Source organism: Plasmodium fragile (assembly GCF_000956335.1).
Source record: "Plasmodium fragile strain nilgiri unplaced genomic scaffold supercont1.31, whole genome shotgun sequence".
In the NCBI taxonomy this organism is placed as follows: domain Eukaryota; phylum Apicomplexa; class Aconoidasida; order Haemosporida; family Plasmodiidae; genus Plasmodium; species Plasmodium fragile.
In genome coordinates, this window is record NW_012192611.1 from 156,097 (window position 1) to 156,889 (window position 793).

The window sequence follows — 793 nt, forward strand, 5'->3', positions numbered from 1 at the left end:
ATTTTATTTTAATTTTTTTTTTTTTTTTTTTTTTTTTTTTTTGCCGTTCAGGCATTTTTGCACTTTTTTTTTTTTTCAAATTAGCTAACCAATTTGCTCTCCAGCAAGCGCTTCCGTTGAACTGCCCTGAGCAGTTCCTCCCTTTGTGTTTTGACTAAAACTTCTACCTCCTCATTTGATAGCTTCTTCGTCTGACTGTCTTTGTCCTTGATACCTTTTTTCTTTTTGCTTTTTGGTTTGCTTTTATTCATCAGGGTTGCTCGCAGGTGGTTGCCGTGGTTTGAGTTAATTTGTGACTATTCACTTTGTCGTTTCTTACCGCTTCACCTTTATCTGACACGCTTGCAGTCCTGCCTTGGGCGGGGAGCTCCGACGGTTGGTATACTATAATAGCGGATATTGCCGGACAAAGGAACTCGAGTCCTTCGCATGAAAAATGTAATGCACTGCAGAGGGAATGTTCACCATTAGTCTCGCCATCCGCATTTATAAAGCGTATACCGGAATGTCACGCACATGTGTGGTGCCTACACTATAAATATTCCCATGAACAGAAATGCATAAAAGACGCACAGGCGACAAGGGAGGCCTTTACAAATTTTCAAAACACGCGCGTGCACACAAAAAATGTCTAGAGCGAGAGAAAAAAAAAAAAAAAAAAAAACGTCGTAACCTTTGTCCTTTTATTTTATTTATTTTTTTTATTTTGCGCTATTTTACAATTTAAAAATGGTGAGTGGGAGGGAGGCATGTATCGTTGGCAAAAATGCGCATCTATTTTTTTTTTTTTTTT

General features: G+C 38.2%; 1 protein-coding gene across 1 annotated transcript in view; it reads right to left on the reverse strand.

The window, feature by feature from the left end:
* Window positions 1-251, reverse strand: part of AK88_02957 (uncharacterized protein) — a gene marked incomplete at both ends in the record, with an annotated part of 4,733 nt that extends 4,482 nt beyond the window's left edge. Inside the window, one exon of the mRNA XM_012480580.1 lies at window positions 90-251. Coding sequence (XP_012336003.1) covers window positions 90-251 — 162 coding nt within the window. The remainder of the gene's footprint in view (window positions 1-89) is intronic.
* Window positions 252-793: the final 542 nt, after the last annotated feature.